The following is a 16,605-nucleotide window of genomic DNA, read 5'->3' as shown; positions in this document are numbered from 1 at the left end:
CCAACATAGAAGACCAAGCGTTGGGATATCGTAGAAGGAAGAGTGAAAATCTGGCCAAGCCCATCGCGAGCATGGTGTCGGACTTTATGTCGTCAAGTGCGCCCGTTATCAAGGCCACATAACTATGGGCGGGACGCTCTCTCATGCGTTCGGCGACTGAACTGCAACCACCTTGAAACGAAAACCTGCTCGGCCCGTTCGATGGCCATACAAAATTCAAGAATACATCAGTGCCGGCAGCTACATTGATGTTGCAACCAACTTGAACCAAGTGATACCTAGGGACCACATATACCAGCACTATGGCTAAGGCTGACGCATCGATCATACCTATATGATCATGCGCAATCGGAAAGTCACCTGCAACCACTGGGACAAGAAAACCCTAACCCATAGCGCGGTTTTCTCCTAGCACTGCCATTATGCAGAGGTTGAAGTGATCGCACGACTCCGGAAGTGACCGTTAAAGCGGATGACGACAAGCAAGGCTCTCATGCGTGACGGCGCTGGCATACCACACCGAGAGTCCATCACACAGCGCATAAGAACAAGACTGCAATCGAAAGAGTCATGTATCAATTCATCCAAATGTCCAATCAAGGGAATCATACGACAAACACCACGACGCCAATCCAAACGCGCCCTAAATCGTACACGGCGGCTACCAGTCCAAGCCTCCAACACCCCTCTCGCCACCAGCAAGTATTTGCGCCGCCTTTGCCTTCTCCCCTAACCCACCCTCAAGATGAGAAACCTGCATTCCCTTCCTGCCCTTCAGCTGCATCCTCTGCAGCTTCTTATCCAGAGCAACAAACGGATCTTCCGACTCGCTCTTCTTGATCTTGAACTTGCTCGTACCAAGCACGCTGTCCAACTCCTCTACACTAGGCAACTTGACATACAACCATCCATCACCACGCTCCTCGATAGGGAAGACAGCAATGTTGACACTCTCGTCGTTGGCGCATTTCCCTGCGTTGTCGCCCGAGAGCTCGTAGTTGCGCTTGTGGTACGGGCAGCTGACCCATAGCTTGTTGTTGGCGAGATCGTCACCGATAAGACCGTCGGAGAGGACGAAAGCGCGCTTGTGCGGGCACATTTGCTGGGTGCAGTAGTACTTGCCACGGACCTTGAAGACGGCGAGTTGGGTGTCGCCGCGCTTGATGGCCTTGCTATCACCCGTGTCGGTGTCTTTGAATTCTTCAGCTTTGACGAGGGGTTGCCAAGACAGTTCTGTCCATTTTGTGCCACGGAAGTCTTCTGTGACTGAGTCTTTGGGCCAGTAGGACGGACGTTCTTGACCACGCTCTTGGGTGGGTTCAATGGTGTCGACGATGGTTTCGGACGTGTTTGCGAACTGTGAGAACCAAGACCGCTTCTTGGGATCTTTGAGAACCTCGGTCCATTCGCAGAAGAAGGTGCCGACGAGGTCTTCCATCTGCTTCTCCAGGTCTGCGCAGATGCCGAGCTTGTCTTCGAGAATGACTTCCTGGAGGTACTTGATGCCGCCAGGCAGATTCTCCATCCAGCGCGCTGTCCGTTGGAGCTTGTCGGCTGTGCGAATGTAGAAAGAGAGGTAGCGGTCGAGGATCGGAACCACATCATCCGGTGGTACGTCTTTCGCGAGGAGTTCCGAGTGTCGAGGTTTCGCACCACCGTTGCCGCCTACAAAGATGTTGAAACCCTTCTCGGTAGCGATGAGACCAAAGTCCTTGTTCTGTGCCTCTGCACATTCGCGCACGCAACCAGAGACTCCGCCCTTGATCTTGTGAGGCCCACGGATGGATTTGTAGCGCTCTTCTAGACGCACTGCCATTCCAACACTGTCGCCGATACCGAATCGGCACCATGTGGTTCCGACACATGACTTGACTGTTCTCAACGACTTGGCGTATGCGTGACCAGACTCCATTCCACCGTCAATGAGTTCCTGCCAGATATCGGGAAGATCTTGTTTCCGCGCACCAAACATATCGATACGCTGACCGCCAGTAATCTTGGTGTAGAGGTTGTACTTCTTTGCGACGGTACCGATGACGATGAGCTTCTCGGGGGTAATCTCACCGCCAGAAACTCGGGGAACGACGGAGAACGTGCCGTTCCGTTGGATGTTGGCCAAGAATCTGTCGTTCGTATCTTGCAGACCTCTGTTGTTGACCTCTAGTAGATGCTTATTGTACAGCGAAGCGACAATATTTCCAATAGTCGGCTTGCAGGCTTCGCAGCCCAGAGAATTTGGATCTTTTCCTGCTTCCTTCATGACGGCGGCAAAGTCCTTCAGGCCCTTCACATAGATGATGTTGAAGAGATCGGCGCGTGAGTACTCGAAGTGCGGGCAGAGATGGTTCTTGACTTCGTTACCCATAGAAGCCATGGTCTTGTTGAAGATCGTTTGCACAAGTGGCATGCAACCTCCACATCCGGTGCCGGCTTTGGTGCATGATTTGACGTCGCCGATGCTCTTGCAAGTTCCGTCCTTGACAGCATTAACGACGTCGTCTTTGGTGACATTGTGGCATGAGCAAATCTGTGTGTCGCCAGATAGGTCTGAACCGTCATCATCGCCCTTCTGCGCACCAACGATAAGCTCGCTTGGTGCCATCTCCAGCTGCTTCTGGTTCTTCACCATCGGCACGAGCTTGATGTAGTCCTTGGTATCACCAATCATCATGCCACCCAACAAGTACTTTCCATCCATGGTGAACAGGTACTTTTTGTACACCTGCTGGAACGGGTCCTTGTAGGTAAGCGCCTTGACAGGCGGTGGTGCCGGTCCGTCTGTCAAGTTCTTGACACGATCTCTCGGCGTCGCTCCGTTGGTCTCCTTTTTCTCGGCTCGTTGGCGTCCAGGCATATTCTTCGGTCCGTCGCGGTCTGCGAAGAAGTCACCGAAACTCGCCACTTCAACACCAAGCAGTTTGAGCTTAGTGCTGAGATCGGGAGCCTTGAACTTCCGGGGTGCATGCGCTTTCGCTTGAGTGAGGTTGAAGGCAAGGACGTCTGCCATCTCAACACCAGGAGCGATAAGACCGAAGGTTTGGTTCTCCCAGCTGGCACATTCGCCCACAGCATAGATGTCAGGTTGCGAGGTTGCTAGGTCAGGTCCGACCACGATGCCACCTCCTCGATCAGCGCATTTGATGCCTGCTTTTCGGGCGAGCTCGTCTCGTGATTTGATACCGATCTGCTCAAGTCAGTCTCCGCCGTCGGATCGAAATCCAAAAGCACTTACCGCAAAGCATATACAGGAGCACTCCATCTCGTCACCATCCTCAAAGACAACTCCCTTGACGAAGTTATCCTCTGTGGTCAAGATCTTGCCCACTCTCTTGCTAAGCATAACGTCTAGGCCCAAAGCTCGAACCTGCTCAACAACCATACCACCCGCATCACCATCCAGTTGTCTTGACAAGACCCATCGATTCCGCTCAATGAGCTTCACTTTTGCAAAATCTTCAAGGTCCATCATGGCATGCGCGGCTTCCAAACCCAGTAGGCCGCCACCAACCACCGCGCCTGTTGTGCCTTTCCTTGTTGAGGAGAATTCAATGAGTCTTTGAAGGTCCTCTATTGTGCGGTATACGAAAACACCGTTTGCATCGTGACCGGGCGTATGTCGTGGGAGAAGGGCGTCGGATCCGGTTGCCAGTACCAAGATATCGTAGGGTACTGTTTCGCCGGATGAGGTCTTGACGTGCTTTTCGGTAGAGTTGATCTCGGTAACTAGGGTGTTGAGGTGGTAGTTTAATGCACCTTCCGGCATCGATGCATACTATGCCCGGGTTAGCTGTAAACGCCTTCTCTTCAGTGTACCAGATCGTACCCATTCCTTGGGGTTGAGATATAAGTTCTCAACTTGGCGATGTTGGAAAAAGCTTGTCAAACCGACGCGGTTGTATGCAAGATGTGGTTCCTCGCCAATAACTACAACATCGTATTCTCTCCGCTTGACGTCATACTTCATGAGTTTCTCGCTTGAACAGAGTCAGTATTTTCGTCTTGTTCGGCTCAAGAGATGGCTAACTCACATGAATGCTATGCCCACCATACCCAACCCAACAACCACAACCTTTTTCCGTGGATGTTGATCATTGATTTCGCCCTTCTTCTCCAAATCAGCTACCTTCTCAGGCAGCTTGTTGGCTTCTGCGTCGTTCCACTCTGCATTAGAGATGTTCCCGTCCTTCGACCCCCATGTTGCTGTGATATGGCGGTCGCCGGGTGGTGAGTGTGATTCGCCGGATGAGGGCTCGATGCCTTGTGTGACGATTGGCTCCGTCTCGGCCATGGTGTGATTCGAGGCTACGAAAGCCTTGGGTATCTCGACGCAACAATAAAGAAGGTTACGTATGAAGCAAGTCGTCGTACCAGTACACTCAATCAAGAGGGCACAAGATGATACCGCAGTCCGTAAGCGTAGACTGTTTGCTCCAAGAAGTGTAGGAAACAAGACTTGAGAGGAAAGGAATGCGCAGAAGACAAGAGACGAGCTCCAACGAGTAAGACCAATACCAAGTTGATAGACCTCAACGCCCGCAAGCTACAACTCCGTGGCACGACATCTCCCGCAAGCTCACCCAACACGCTACATCCCTCCCGCGCCAACCTTCCCGCCACAATGAGCATAGATAGCCCAACTAGCGCATCGAACCACTCATCTCCAATCACACATGCCCCGCGGTGTTTACGGAAATGCATCGTGACGCAGCGGGGTTCTATGGTCCCCCCATGCCCATGCCCATGCCCATGCAACTGGGCCTGCAAAGCGCATCCTAGCTCCCGTCCCGCGGCACGCTGTCAGCAGGCATGTAAGAGCGACAAGGGGACAAGAGTGCGTCCAGTCAAACGATTGACATTTCTCATTATCGTACGGAAACGCTGCAGGGACAAAGTTCTCCGTGGAGATTGAGAGAGTTCGCGTGATGTGGACTCGCTGTGGAGACGCGTCGAGTGGCTGGACGTTCCTTATCGCAAGCTAGGCGGCTTGGCGACAGGGGTCCTCGCTCGCTTCGTTATCAGGAGTATCTCTTACGGAGATGCATTTTGGTGTTGTTGGGTTTCCGGAAGATGTCATTATACAGGTGGTGCTTGACTTGACGATGCTGTGGAGGGCGAAATCGAGATGGGCGAGCGAAGTGCCATGTCATTGTGAAGTCGCGCTCTTTTCTCGCATCGAGTTAGGACGCAGTGTCGCTATGTACCATACGTGCCATACTTGTGCCGCTCTACCGCTGGAAATTCGGGAAGCTGATCACCTAGATATGATGCGTGGTTTGAATCAAAGTCGTTGCGTTTCGTGCCATAAGCAATGGCTCTATATACAGTAAAGAAGCCGAAACATGTGTATCCCGATGCTGTCCCCAACTCCAGACGTCATAAACGACGATACCAAACTCCTGAGCTGCCTTTAAAACTGAGCGTCTTAGAAAAACATCAAATTCTCATCGCTCCAGCCCTGCTCATTCAACGCCTTGTGTGCAGCCTTCTCCAAAGCCTCTGGCCCGCAGATAAGGACCAGGCTCTCACCCTCATCCTTGACACAATGTTCTTGCAGCAATGGCGCACCAATCCGACCCCTCAAGCCTTCCCAGTCCTCTGGTCCTTGTGTCAACGTATACAGCAATTTGCACTTCTCTGCATTATCCTTTGCAAAACTGTCCAGGTCCTCTCTGCACAGAATGTCCTCCACCAGGCGGTTGCCGTTGAGAACAGTGCAATGTGTAGTATCCTCTTTGTCCTGCATGACAGCGCGCAAGACTTGGAAGATGGGCGTGATGCCGCTGCCACCACAAATCATGAAAAAGCGCTTCACCCTCTTCTCTTTGCCATTGATAGCGCAGAGGCCACGACCAAGGTATTCAAACTTGCCGATCGGGCCTTTGAAATCGACCCAATGGCCCGTAGGAATAGAATCGAGTGCCTTTGTCATCTTGCCACCAGCACGGTCGGGAGTGTCGGCGTAGACTTTGATCAGGACGTCGCAGAATCCTTTCTGTGTTGTTTGGCTAATGGGTGTGTAGGAGCGAATTATAGCCTCGCGGGTAACCGGGTCGCGGAGACGGATCATGAGATGTTGGCCGGTTGGGAGACCAAGGGGTTGGTTATCGTGGTCGAGTTTGAAGCGGAAGATGCGTGTGTCCCAGGAGACCTTCTTCTTGGAGTGGAGGAGGGTTTTGCGCCATGTGCGGGAGTCAAGGAAGATGGGTCGCGGCTCGTTGGATTCTGGGACGTGTTCGCCTTCTGCTAGGACTTTGCGGGAAGCTTCGTCGAGAGTGCCGATGTGGTAGTCTGGCATCATGGCTTTGGCTGTTTCGCTATCTGCTTGTTGTTAGCCGTCATTCTCGCGCTTCATGTTGCTGCAAGACTCACGGATCGCCATGAACTCGTCGGTGGCATCTAGGCCTGCAGCGCTGATGATGCTCTGCGCACCACCTGGATGGCCTTCCAAGAAAGCAGTACCGTCGTAGACTTCGCCATTGACCACAAACCATGGGTTCTCGGCCTTGTCATGTTTCCGTAACTCATCAATCTCAATAACTTTGCCAACCCCATCTTTTGTCATCTTGATCTCCTTTACCTGCTCAACAGCGGCATGCTCCGGCTCTTCGCCACCAATCTTTTCACCCCAGTATCCATTTGTAAGATTCCCGCCAGTCTTTTTGACGCGTTCCATCCAGCCACCAGGCATTAGTGCGGGTTGTGTGGGATGCTCGAAGCGGAGAGTATTGTCTTCTTTGTGTATGACGATCCGGAACCAAGGGTTGTTCATCATGCCCAGGACACTCCAGTACATGTCCCTTGGCTGGATACACATCGCCTCATCCATGACACGCACCACAATGTCATCCGCCTCTTTCAGCTCGTCGGTGGCGATCTCTAGGTTCCAGAAACACCAACAGAAGCTCGTCTCACGCCAATCCATGTCGAGTCTTCCACCGTACAGCTGTCGGTCTTCAACGGTCCGGTACTTGTCTTCTGCGTAGTCAATATTTGCAAGTCGCCATGTCTTTCCCTTGTCCAGAGAAAGCTCGCAGCGAGTTACACGTCGCCCGCCGCCACTGTAGGCATAGCCGCGGACGTTGTAGGATTCAGGACTCGAAGAAAGGGCCAGCTTCTCTTCATGTGCGGGGCATGCAATGGCTGAATTAGGTGACAGGTCATAAATGGCGTAGCGTTCGTCCATCCACCATTTTGCATTCTTGGCTGCCTCGTCTGGGTCGACTGTCGTGGGGAGTACGCGGTTATCGTAGATGTGATACCAGTTGTCACTTGGCTCGGCCGTGATGATCAGCTTCTTCAGCCACTTTACACTTCGACCACCGATCTGTCCCGGTATCACAGCTCTTAACGGTTTGCCGTGATCAGGTTTCAGCATCTCGCCATTCATTTTGTGCGCCAACATAATGCCGCGATTCGGGTCCATGACCCAGTTGAGCTTGACGGAAGTGCCATAGTATCCATTAGGCTGTGCATAGTGTTAGGTGTTGTATGTTGACCATTAGCATGTGACTTACAAGCTTGTCAGCACCTTCCATGCACACGTATTTCGCTTTTCGTAATGGCTTCGCTCGCTCGATGATGTCCTTCATGACTACACCAGTGAACAGTGCCGTTGAAACACCTGCGGGGCCCCACGAGAAGCCCTTGCTCTTCCTCACTACATTCTGCTCTTTCCGCCTGTTACCAGCACAGACCAAAGTGATAGGATACGTGACGTTTTCGTATTCTTCCAGCAGCTGCCGCAGAGTAATCTTGAGGGGATTTGCTACTAGACTATGCAAAGTTTAGATTTATGATGTCATCCTATACTTGGGCGATAACATACCCTTCGACAGAGAACTCCCAATCCAGACACTCGGCGTCGTGCACCTCCGGGACTGCACCATGGTTTCGCACATAGAACAGCTCTGGGCTGGTCAGAAAGCCCTCATTGAACAGGTCCGTCAAGGGTGCTTCGGTGTTGAAAGGGTGAACGCCCGTTAGCCGGATTAGTCTCGGATCTCGTGGAACATGCGCGTCTGGTGTAGGCTTGTCGACATCCAGGACTTGCGGTGGGGTGTTTGCTGGTGGTGGAAGTGGGAAATCTGGTTCTGATGTCGAAGTGGTAGACTTGCTGTCGTCTCCGTCTACCGTCTCTGGCGGCGATGGCGGTAGTTGTATCGATTCTGAAGCGGCATGTGGCTGTGGTTGGTGTTGATGTGCAGGAGGTATGGGCACTCCTGCCTTGTTCTGGGTTGCTACGCTCATCATGCGTGACTAAGAGATGCAGTACCGAATCTTGTGATGAATGGATTCAGCGGGTGGGTATAGCGCTTGCACTAAACGTGACGACTATTCCAATCGAAAGAAATACAACAAGTTGGTCAAGTTCTGCTGGTATTGCGAAAGGGGTATCGGTCAAGCAATCAATAGACGACACAATGCTGAGATTCCAGACAGGACTGAACCGGACAAAAGGTAGGAATTGCAATCGGAGGTATCTGGAGTTGTTGGTACTAAGTCAAATCCGACATGTTCTAAGAATGTAGTGGCACCCTTCAATCAGCTAGTGGGACCAGTCAACGTTGTAGTCAACGTCAGTTACTGAGTGGTAATACCGCGGAAACTCAACTTCGATCTGTGGGGAAATCCTTGAATCATGCATTCCGTCATCATCCTAGCTGTCATCGAACGCCAGGCTCTGATCATCTCGAATTACCTTGGATTTTCGCATGCGACCTTATCTTTGACATTCGGATTAGGAATAGCGCACCATTTGTGTGGCAAGGGAGTAAGCGGGCCTTGATGCGACTAAGATATGTTCCTGGCCGGACGGAGTAGGCTGGATTTGGTGTGGGGGCTCGGGTTTTGCATGTGGATCCGGCATTTTTCCAGCGGAGATGTCAACACTGGAACAAATTGTCTGGTGCAACGCCAAATGCCTCGGAGAAGCCTCAGTTGGCCTTGCGTCGCATGCGAAACAGACGGCTCGATGAGAAGCATGTCCGGAGAGACTCTGGATGGTCTACTAGATCTTGGTGCTTGAGGCTGAACATCTCCGCGGGAGCTGCGCGCGCGCTTGCCGAGACTAACCACCCGACCAAGTCTGAGCTCTGGATTATTTCCGCAACAAGTCAATTCTGTTTACGGAAACAGGCTGTTGCCCGATATCTGCAAACATGGAGCTGTTTAGCCAAGAAGCTTCTCCTCGAGTGTCTGACCTTGCTCCAAAGGTCCAACTTTTACTTGTCCCTGAAGTCGTTGCTGTGTTGTCTCTGCGCGAGCTTTCATACGCTGTTTGGTCCGTTCCTTTACACTGGCTTTGGCATATCGACCCTTTACTCCATGTCTGATACGTGTGATCATATCACCTGCCTTGCCTTTGGTAAGGTCCTCTGGTTTCAATTGATCTTCTGGCGGGCGGAATTTATTGAGCATGTCGACTTGAGCTTGTGATGCACGACCCCTACGCCATGGCTGATGTTTTGAGATGTAGAAGCGTTGAAAAGCATCAGCCGCGTACGTATCAGCTGCGTGAACGACGTGATCAAAAGAATCTCCTTCAGCGATGACACGTGGTGTGCCGTAGGGATTTTTGATGATCTTATACTCGGGCAACTTCCAGTAGTACTTTGCTCTAAAACGACCTTCGATGTCGCCAGATGGCTCAATGACCAAGTAGTTGCCAGTGTTGCCAGTGAGGACGTACTTTCCATCGCCAACACCGACCCAAGCGTTCTGGCTGATGTTACGTATGTATTGATCACCAGAAGAGTCTGCCAGGAGATCGTGCACAGAGTCATACTCTGTGAAGGAGATTGTGCCAGGTAACTTTTTCGCAACCGTTCTCTTCTTCAGGTCGGAAGCCTCCTGTTCGCGTTGCTTCTCAGACTGTTTTGTCTCTTTGAGCTTCGTCAAGGTCTTGGTGTCTGCTCCATCAACGATTTCATTCGGATCAAGGCCGAACAATGTGGGTGTCGACACTACTCCAGTGCTCAGTGCGGCGACCATGTCTATGATGTGGCAATTCTGCTTTCCCTTGTGTAGACGCATACCGCGTCCGATCATCTGGACGAGGAGATTGCGAGACTTTGTGGGGCGAGCCAGCAGGACGCAATCAATATTGGGAATATCCGTTCCTTCTGTAAACACACCACAGTTGAGCAGCACGGGAAACTCGCCGTCCCTGAAAGCCTGGATGCGCGCGCTGCGGATCTTTGGTGGAGTGTCACCAGTGACAAATTGAGCATTGATGCCGGACATGCGAAATCTGGCAGTAAGGTCGGTGACATGGCTAAGGTCGACACAGAAGATGAGAGTCGAGTGGCGGTCCCTTGCCTTGGCCAGCCAGGTCTTTACGACGAGCTCGTTTGTTTCGTCGGTGTTGATTACTGTAGAGAGGGCGCCAGTCAGGAAGTCGCCACCGGCGCCAGAGCCTACTTTGGTCAAGTCGGCCTTGATCTCGACCGTTGTAAAGACAACGTCGGAAAGCCAGTTTTCGTCAATCATGTCTACGTAGTCGCGGTGGTAGACAATGTGATCGATGGCCGAGCCAAGCTTCCTGCCGTCGAAGCGCGAGAAGGTAGCCGAGACGCCGACTAGTGCAGGAGCCTTTGTTTGGGTCCAGTCAGCTGGATGCCTCAAGCCAAAGTGCTCCAGGACGTCGAGATATGTCTGGCTGACAATGTGATGTGCCTCGTCGACCAGCACAAGCTTGTACCGTGAGGGGTCAAACTTGTTCAGCCGTGCCCCCGACGTGATGCTCTGTATCGAGGCGACGGTGATGTCGGCGGCACCAGAGGCCTGATGGTTGCCCATTTCGATGTCGATGTGCTTGTCGGGGTATGCGAGAGCGCAGTGGCGGGCGGCTTGCTCGACGAGTTCGCGGCGATGTGCGAGAATCAGCGTCTGCGAAGCGTTGCCGGCGGCGGGTATGCGATCGATGAGGTGGGTGAAGATGACGGTTTTGCCCGAGCCGGTTGCCAGCGAGACGCCGAGACGTTTGTGTCCGGCATTGAGGTAGGAGATGACAGCCTGTATGCAGTCTTCCTGATACTCGCGCAGCTGGATCTTCAGCGGCGGGGCAGGCGGCGGCGGCGGTGGTTGTGCTGGCGAGCTGGCCACCACGTTCCGGGGCCTCTTTGATCTTGTCGAAGCATGTCTGATTGTGGCACGGACGGGCCCGTAGCCTGCTCGCCTGCAGTGTCTCAGCACATGTTGGGCGAGAGTGAACATCAAGACGCGTTCCAGGGTATGCGTGGAGGGAGCGAAGATGTCGCGCAGTCACGATGCATGACGCAGATCCAAGGCTGGCTGCTGGCTGTACCCTGTGGTAGGCCGAGGCCGAGCCCCACCCAAAATGTTTCCCGCCTTCATCACCTAGTCTCCACCTCCTCACCCTTCGCCATGGCCGCTCTAGGCGCGCGCATGTACGACCCCGATCCGCGCACATGCCGCAGAGATACCGAGTACGCGTCTAATCCACCGCGTCCGCCATGAGTTCCGCATCCGATTTCAAGCGTTCCCAGTCGTCAGAAGACTCCAGCGATGAAGCCTCGCAACCGCCTACACGCTCTCACACACCGCAGAAGCGACGCCGCCTAGAGTCGGTCGATCCTGCCCGCGTACGCAGATACTATCTCGAGGGAAAGTACAACGACGCCTACCGCGTGCTGTTCAATGACGACGTGAACCGCGCAGCTGCGCGCTTCGAGACGGATCCCAACGACTTCCAATACTACAGCAAACAGATTGGTGCATCCAATTGGTCGCCAAGGGAACAGGCTGTCTTCTTTGGGGCTCTTGAGCGGTTGGGAAAGGACGACATCCCCGGCATAGCAGGTGCGATCGGCACCAAGAGCATACCAGAGACGCAGGAGCTGCTCCTACTGCTCCATGATGCTGCCACAAAGCAGGGCGATGTCAGGCTAACACTCCGCGACATACCCGCCGCCATCGACGTGGGCGACGAGTGCAACGAGCAGCTGCATGTTGCGGCCGATGCCTTGGCCTGGTTCCAGGAGGTCTTCGAAGCGGGCCAGGAGCGAGACAAGTTCGGCGACCACTGGCTGATCACGCCTGCCGTAGCTGACAAGATCGAGAGCGCACTCGACGTCCGCCATCTGCGAGCCACGACATCACCACTTGCAAGCGAGCCGGATCCAGAGCCAGAGCCTGCACGAAGGGGTGGCAGAGTAATTGTAGGGTATTGGAACCCTGCTTGCAATAAAGACAAGTCTGCTAACATGTACCAGAGCATGCACTTCGTGCAAAAAGTTCAAGCAAAAGTGCGATCGAGCAACACCATGCGCCAACTGCGTGCGACGAAATACGGGCGAATGCATATATCCAGAGCAGTCTATCAAGCCCGACACGGGTGACCGACCTGACGCGAAATCGAAAAAGCCCAAACCCAAGCCCAAGGCTGATATCCTCGAAGATATTCCCGAAGCCCGTCTACTACACCCACAGGTCATGCTCACCCTCTCCAAGACACTCTTTATGAACCGCTCACCAACGATACCCTCGCCCTGGCCACATTGGTCCGAATACACCTCCGAGTTTGCTCAAGAACCAAGCATATATCGTAGCGCCTTCAGCGATCTCCATACACTGGTCGTCTCCATCACCAAGCGGCTCGTACAAACTGCTATCATACAAGCAACTTCACGTATTCGAGCACAGAGGCAGCGAGCCAAGGGTGGTGTCCCTCTAATAAAAAGGAGAGATGCCCTGACTGCTATCGACGTTGTGGGCATGCCACGGAACAGTCGGGAGAGATGGCGAGGAGTAGCCAGACGATGTGCATTGAGAGTATACGAAGGCAAATGGTCACGTTACCGGCGTAGCAACACCAGACGAGAGGTGCCGTGGGACGAATTCGAGCGAATCATGGCTCCAGTTGAGCCGTCGACAGAGCTCCCGACCACAGACGCAGAGACATCCGGTAACGATAACATTGGTTTTAGTGCAAGAGCGAAGCGGAGCGGAACCCCACTCCCTATGGATCAGCTTGCGCTATCGGATTCTGACGATGAATCACTTGTCGAAGATAGCGCAACTCCTTCCGGAACCACATCCCAGTCCGAAGATACTGTGGATCCACTTGCAAATCCACCGCCGGCCACAGATTTCGAGAGGCGCGGGCCTCGAAAGCCGACACTTGGCGAGTTTGATCGAGAGACAAGTCGAAAGGAGGAGCAAGACCTTTGGGAAATGCTTGGCCTTGAGCCAACCAAGGCCGAAGAAGCGAACGTTGGCGAAGATAGCGACGAGGAAGATCTGGAGGAAGACGAGAAGATTAGAACAGTGCCTGATGGTTGGCGTTCCTGGACAAGATGTTGTGCCCAATGGGAGGAACTCGACACAATTCCACCTGAATCTGCCTTTCTGGCCAACCAGAAGCCTCTTGACGCCCCACCTGTTCTTCAAGGAGACACTTCAGACACCACCGAGTCTAGCCCTAACAGTGATACTGATGCGCCCGCGCAAAGGCCCAAGCATTGGAGTAAACCGTCAATACAACGAACAATCGAATTACAAACCCGCGGTACCCACGCTTATGCTGCTCTGCAAGGACGAAGCTCGCAGCCTGTTAGGTCCAGGAGCCGAGCCGGCTCTCAAGACAATGATATGAGCGACAATGTAGACGACCGTAGGTTGCCTCGGCCGCCCATCGAGTTTACTAGGAAAGAGTCATCAACATCCGAATCAAGCGACGATTCAACCGACAGCAGTAAACAGCCAACGCAGTCAATTGGAACCAACAGTAAACCAGCTTCCATCGGCTCATCGAGCGATCAAAGAAGCGATCCCGAAACGGAGCAGCCTATACAGTCAATTGAAACTCCCAGTGACCCGTTGCGTGCGCTACTCTCATATGAAGAGCCGAAAGAGATGGATTGGGAATCGTTCATCGACTAATTTTTGTCGCGTTTGGGTAATATCCTGAATTCAACCGTATCGTTTTCGATTGAGTAAAATGCTCGGTGTAAGCTGGAGTTGTTGAGAAATAGTCTGTAGTCTCGAGTTGCGTGGTTTGATATTCCGCGTATTGGAGAGCAAACGTCCACTCCGATCATTTGTTAAATCACCCAACCACGTTCATATCTGGTCATGTCTTCCTCTTCACTCGAATCCCTGCGCGTGATACTCTTCCGTGAATTTCCTTGTCAGGTCCGCGACTGGCCATGAATCGATGGTGCCAACATACACGCTAGTATCAGGCGCAGTCAGCAGGCGAGTGTGTTGTACATCACATATGCAAATGAATCGAGTCCGACGTCATGCGAGTGCTAGTCACTTTCACTGCCACGAAAGACCACGAAGAGTCCTTTCACAGCAGCTGTGATCCCGGATGCATCAATGTTAGACCGAACAGCACATAATACTGTTCAAAAATTGACTCAAATCACCCCCTCCTCTACCGCACTGATATCTTCAAACATACAACCCCTCCCCTGACCCTTCTATCCTGTAACCACACCACAACTTCCATAAAGTCCCATCACCTCAAACTTTACTTGACCAAATTTCGAAATCCCAACCTCACCACCGGTCCCGACTTTGCAACATGCACTTGTTCACAACCATCCTCGCCGTCCTCGCCACCTTTTCTTCTCTCGCCATGGCTCATTCTGATAACAAGGATCCGGACTGTGGCGCTCCCTTTTGTGGACGGGCCAAGGCTCTTGCTCTTGCCAAGTCTTCTATCCTCGCTGAGCATGAGGCAAAGATGGCGGCTATGGCTACACCTACTGCTACATCCTCTGTCACTGGTTCTGAAGCAAGCGAGTTGGATGATTAGCTGAGGGGAATGGCGGTGAACTCATGGTTCTCCTGAGTTGAGCAAGTGTTTGACTTGGCGGCAATAAATGGATGGCGTTCCATCACGATGCCGGCTTTGAGAGCGATGCGTTGGAATCGAACGATATTTTTTGGAACATCACGATCTCTTTGACGGATTGAATCATCACGAACAGAGCCTTGGATGAGGCGATATGCTGGGATTGGCTTCTGTTGATGGCAATGCGATTTCATAAACTTCATGGCTAACGGTTGTATCGGCTCTTTGGTGTTGAGCCTTCAATGCATGTACGGAGTTATGCGTAGCTATTTCACGAAACCTTGAATATTCAACAGCTCATACAATTGACATTCTCGTCGTAGAATATTTCTTACCCCTTGAAACACGGATGTCAATTAGTGTCTGGTTGTGAAGATAGGCCAGCACAGTGGTAAACATCGATAGCCTTGATTACGGCGACTCCTTGATCAGTCTGCCGTCGTTCAGACAAGGTCCCTTACTTTGTGAGGAGTCGGACGCGGGAATGTCCCGCTCGAAGAACTGGCTACTTTAATTGACAGAAGACAAAATGGTTCTCATGTACCGTTCCGGATATGTTCAACCTTTGTATCAATCCTATGCATACAACTCCATTCATCCAAGTAGAGTTCCTGCACCAAATTGACACTACCAAACCACTTCTCCCCCAGTCCAGCGCCCGGCAAATCTGGATTGAGCTTTAGTTCTTTAGTATGGCCAGTCGCTGCCCCATATTGTTCAAAATGCTTCAATGAGTCAATGGCCCACACCATTTGCTCGTCGTCGCGATAATGCTCCTTCAACCTTGCCCGTCTAATGTCCTTGCGTATCTCAGCCTCAGCAGTCGACCAGGGCGGCGGATAATCAGAGGGCATGAGCTTGTCACCCTTCTTGACCCGCGCATTGTTGGCTTGCATCTTCTTCGCCGTCTTGATATGCCACTCGTCCTTCAACACACGGAGCCGTTCTTGTTCGCGGAAGAAGAGCTGGAGCATTCTCTTCCAATCAAACGCGATCTCGCGGGCTGCGACATCGATGCTGAGGTCTGGCAACTCGGTATCGTTTACCAAGTCCCCAATGCTGATTGTGTAGTTGGGCATCTCGGCCTTCCAGTTCTTTACATTCTCTTCCCATCGACGCGTGACCTTGTGGTAATGCTCGCGTTCTTTCTTGCCTTGCGCTCCTTTCCCGGAGGCAATGTCTGGTCGCTCGTCTTTGAACCAAGCCACAGTCTTGTCTTTCCCCTTGCCACGTCGCGCGAGCCTTGTAGACACCTCCGGCCGCTTGCTCTTCCCACCTAGGTTGTACTTCTCGAGCTGGAAGTCTATGTGTATGTCCTTGAGAAAGTGCTGGCCGAATGCATGCTCGACACACGCGCGGAGGGTTGGGGAGACGCGTCGGACGACGTTCCAGAGGTGGGCAAGGTCGGTGTGATAGCGGAAGACGTTGATCCATACCTCAGCCGGTAGAGATGGACAAAAAGTTTCGCGTATAGTGATACGGCGTGGAGCTTTCGAAGCCATCCGGACTCTGTGGCCCGAAGCCTTTGAGCTACATGATACTCCAACCGGTGCCAGTCTTGTGCGAGCCGCGTTGAAGCCCAAGGTCGCGAGTAATGCCAATGACGTAAGCTTACCTCACCTGACTCTGGCATCGCTGAAGCCCCGTGTGCCGAATCAGCACAATCCACTTGACAACTGTCATCTCATCGCGGAAGAGATCCTAGACATATCGAACGCATTTGTGGTTTTTTTTGGAAATCCTTACAGCATCTCAAACCTTGTGGCTAGTACTCTTCGCTA

The 16,605-nt window shown here is 52.6% G+C and overlaps 5 protein-coding genes across 5 annotated transcripts; 1 reads left to right on the top strand and 4 right to left on the bottom strand.

Annotated features, from left to right (window-relative positions):
• Window positions 1-577: 577 nt before the first annotated feature.
• On the bottom strand, window positions 578-4,482 carry ACET3X_005839 (uncharacterized protein). The gene is made up of 4 exons (XM_069451986.1): window positions 4,029-4,482; window positions 3,824-3,974; window positions 3,233-3,772; window positions 578-3,184 (listed from the first exon to the last, which is right to left on the bottom strand). The coding sequence occupies exons 1-4, from the start codon at window positions 4,286-4,288 to the stop codon at window positions 662-664; spliced, it is 3,474 nt and encodes a 1,157-aa protein (XP_069306199.1). The 5' UTR covers window positions 4,289-4,482; the 3' UTR covers window positions 578-661.
• Window positions 4,483-5,422: 940 nt separating this feature from the next.
• On the bottom strand, window positions 5,423-8,247 carry ACET3X_005838 (uncharacterized protein; the record flags this gene model as incomplete). The annotated part of the gene is made up of 5 exons (XM_069451985.1): window positions 5,423-6,318; window positions 6,370-7,207; window positions 7,238-7,465; window positions 7,515-7,773; window positions 7,826-8,247. The coding sequence occupies 5 exons, from the start codon at window positions 8,245-8,247 to the stop codon at window positions 5,423-5,425; spliced, it is 2,643 nt and encodes an 880-aa protein (XP_069306198.1).
• Window positions 8,248-9,168: 921 nt separating this feature from the next.
• ACET3X_005837 (uncharacterized protein) lies at window positions 9,169-11,214 on the bottom strand (the record flags this gene model as incomplete). Its single annotated transcript, XM_069451983.1, has 1 exon — window positions 9,169-11,214. One exon carries the CDS (start codon window positions 11,212-11,214, stop codon window positions 9,169-9,171), a length of 2,046 nt encoding a protein of 681 aa, XP_069306197.1.
• A 260-nt stretch (window positions 11,215-11,474) lies between these two features.
• ACET3X_005836 (uncharacterized protein) lies at window positions 11,475-13,902 on the top strand (the record flags this gene model as incomplete). The annotated part of the gene is made up of 2 exons (XM_069451982.1): window positions 11,475-12,184; window positions 12,234-13,902. 2 exons carry the CDS (start codon window positions 11,475-11,477, stop codon window positions 13,900-13,902), a joined length of 2,379 nt encoding a protein of 792 aa, XP_069306196.1.
• Window positions 13,903-15,360: 1,458 nt separating this feature from the next.
• On the bottom strand, window positions 15,361-16,326 carry ACET3X_005835 (uncharacterized protein; the record flags this gene model as incomplete). Its single annotated transcript, XM_069451981.1, has 1 exon — window positions 15,361-16,326. The coding sequence occupies one exon, from the start codon at window positions 16,324-16,326 to the stop codon at window positions 15,361-15,363; it is 966 nt and encodes a 321-aa protein (XP_069306195.1).
• Between the last annotated feature and the right edge of the window lie 279 nt (window positions 16,327-16,605).

Source organism: Alternaria dauci, chromosome 5, assembly GCF_042100115.1.
Source record: "Alternaria dauci strain A2016 chromosome 5, whole genome shotgun sequence".
Taxonomy (NCBI): Eukaryota; Fungi; Ascomycota; class Dothideomycetes; order Pleosporales; family Pleosporaceae; genus Alternaria; species Alternaria dauci.
Note: the sequence above shows the minus strand (reverse complement) of the source record. Positions and strands in the feature narration are given on the sequence as shown.